The sequence below is a fragment of the Onychomys torridus genome, chromosome X (genome assembly GCF_903995425.1).
Source record: "Onychomys torridus chromosome X, mOncTor1.1, whole genome shotgun sequence".
NCBI classification, from domain to species: domain Eukaryota; kingdom Metazoa; phylum Chordata; class Mammalia; order Rodentia; family Cricetidae; genus Onychomys; species Onychomys torridus.
In genome coordinates, this window is record NC_050466.1 from 60,074,252 (window position 1) to 60,077,074 (window position 2,823).

The window sequence follows — 2,823 nt, forward strand, 5'->3', positions numbered from 1 at the left end:
ATCTGCTATCAGTGGCTCCAGGTGACTAGGGACACTGATTCCATTCAGAAATGCAAGTTGATGGCAAAGAGTCAGGCTGTCAATGTTGTAAAAGCATCTAGGACATCGTTGATTTGTTGAGTGATATGACTTCACTTGCCTGGTCCTGAGAGGATAATTTCTCGAGCTCATATATAGTTAACATGTCACAATTCCTTGCTTGGGTTTGCAGCACAGATGGGAAAATTCTAAAGCAGGGGTCTGATGAGGCCAGCTATTTATACATTTCTGCCTTGGATGTATAGGTCTCACCTGTCAAGTTTAAGGACTGATAGGTTTTTCAGCTCCCATTAATGAAAGGGGAGGACTGAAAAGCCGAATTAATGAAGATAATAGCCTCACTAGGAATTTTAAGTGATGCACTTAGTTCTTTCTCTGTTGGCCTTTTAAAAGTGGCATGGCCTGTGGTGTGTGTGTGTGTGTGTGTGTGTGTGTGTGTGTGTGTGTAGGTGCTTGGGGGACTTTATGCAGTGCTAGTAATTAAACCTAGCATTTTGTACATGCAACGGAGTCTTGGAACTGTATCCGCAGACCTCTTATTTTTTCCAGACAAGGGCTCCCCTAAGTTGCCCAGTCTGGCCTTGAACTCGCGATCATCCTGCCTCAGCCTCCCTTACTGGCTGGGATTACAAGCCTGCGCCACCAGGCCCAGCTGGACTTAAAAAAAAAAAAATCTTGGTAAAGTAAACGGACCTGGCAGCTTACGTCATAACCAGCTGAAGGCGCGACGCGCTGGTTGCTATGGAGGCCGTCCTTGTGACCCCGCCTCCGGCTCTCATGTGGCTATCCACTCTGCAGTGACCACCAGGCAGGCAGGCAGCAGCAACCAGAGCTCAACCATAGGAAGCGGCTTGCGGAGTGGGAAAGATTCCCACTACCATGAGCTTCAGATTTGGTGGGTTCTGAAGCCCATGAGAACAGAGCGCCACCGTTCATTTGCTGGGGATCCACTGCTCTGAAGCGCAGTCAACTGCCGGGCAGAAACGGAGTGAAATAGGACCGCAGCATAGGGCCACCTGTCTACCGATCGGCCGCGGAGAGAGGCAGCTTGACCTAAAGCGCCGCTTGGAGGATCCGATGGAGTCGAGCTCCGGGCCGCCACCGCCACCTCAGCAGCCGCGAGCCGACAGCCGCCATCGCCTTGGGCCTCCACTCGTCACCACCATGGCCGAGGACGAATCTGCCTCCACGCCTTACACCGAAGATGATTTCTACTGTCCGATCTGTCAAGAAGTCTTCAAGACGCCGGTTCGGGTCGCGGCCTGTCAGCACGTTTTCTGCAGAAAATGTTTCCTGACTGCAATGAAGGAGAGCCGGATCCATTGCCCCCTGTGCCGTGGCAATGTGACTAGAAGAGAGAGAGCGTGCCCAGAGAGGGCCCTTGACCTTGAAACCATCATGAGAAGTTTTCTTGGTAATTGCCGTTGCTGTTCCCAACGTATCGAACTGTACCGCATGAGACAACACTACAAAACTTGCGAGAAGTATCAAGATGAGTTTGGAGTTTCTTCAACTATTCCAACATTCCAACTGTCTCCAGACTCCGTGGACAACAGCAACAGCAACAGCAACAGCAACAGCAACAGCGAGGCATCCACCTCAGGAAACGAAGCAAGGCATCCACCTCAGGCTTACCAAGAAGAAGGCGAGGCAAGCCCGCCTGATCAGCCCACCTTTGATTGCCCTCTGTGTGAGGAAGTAAACATGACCAGGCAGCGTTTGCTGGATCACTGCAACAACAACCACAGAGCTCATGTTGTTCCAGTCATTTGCCCAATTTGCCTATCTCTTCCATGGGGCGACCCTACTCAACTGACGAGAAATTTCGTTAGTCATCTGAACCAGAGGCATCAATTTGACTACGAAGATTTCGTGAATCTTCAACTGGATGAGGAAACTCAGTACCAAATTGCTATTGAAGAGTCTTTCCATATCAACATCTAGAGGGACTCTCTTTAGCTTTACAATCGTCCTAAGGGACAATTTACATGAAGTCATCCTTTCAATAACTTGATGTGTTTTAAATAAAAGTAATCAGTCTGACCTATTTTAGTATTTTCTTTATTAAAAATCAAAGGCGCGTTACCTTAAAACTTAAGTCCTTTGGACAAGAAGACCAGGGAGGGAGGGAGGGAGGAGGAGGAGGAGGAGGAGGGATGGGGGAGAAGAAAGGAGGGTGGGGCTCAGGAAGGAAATGGGAAGGGGGAGGGGAGGAGGGATAGAGGAGGAGGGTGGGAGAGAAGAACATAGGAGGAGGAGGAGGGACAGGGAGGAGGGTGGGAGAGGAGTGGGAAGGGAGGGGGAGGGATTGGAAAGAACAGGGATGAGGGGAGGGGGAGGGGCAGGGAGGAGGGAGAGGAGTGGGAAAGGGGAGGGGGAGGGATGGGAGAGAACAGGGATGAGGGGAGGGGGAGGGGCAGGGAGGAGGGAGAGGAGTGGGAAAGGGGAGGGGGAGGGATGGGAGAGAACAGGGATGAGGGGAGGGGGAGGGGCAGGGAGGAGGGAGAGGAGTGGGAAAGGGGAGGGGGAGGAATTGGAAAGAACAGGGATGAGGGGAGGGGGAGGGGCAGGGAGGAGGGAGAGGAGTGGGAAAGGGGAGGGGGAATGGGAGTGAGGAGGAATGGGCAGAAAGGATGAGGAGTTTGGGAGGGAGGAGGGATGGGGGAGACTTGGAAAGAAGGGGAAGGCAGTGTGTGTGTATGGGGGTGAAGAGTACAACAATAATAATGAAAATGTTATGACGAGGAGCATGATTTTGTATGTTAATTTACAAAGTTAACTTTA

At 51.4% G+C, this 2,823-nt stretch overlaps 1 protein-coding gene across 1 annotated transcript; it reads left to right on the forward strand.

Annotated features, from left to right (window-relative positions):
* Nucleotides 1-843: 843 nt before the first annotated feature.
* LOC118574344 (E3 ubiquitin-protein ligase RNF138-like) lies at nucleotides 844-2,071 on the forward strand. Its single transcript, XM_036175207.1, has one exon. The coding sequence runs from the start codon at nucleotides 1,117-1,119 to the stop codon at nucleotides 1,981-1,983; it is 867 nt and encodes a 288-aa protein (XP_036031100.1). The 5' UTR covers nucleotides 844-1,116; the 3' UTR covers nucleotides 1,984-2,071.
* The last annotated feature ends 752 nt before the right edge of the window (nucleotides 2,072-2,823 follow it).

Coding starts and splice junctions, on each gene's coding strand:
- LOC118574344 (XM_036175207.1), top strand. CDS start 1,117: ATGGAGTCGAGCTCCGGGCCGCCACCGCCACCTCAGCAGCCGCGAGCC.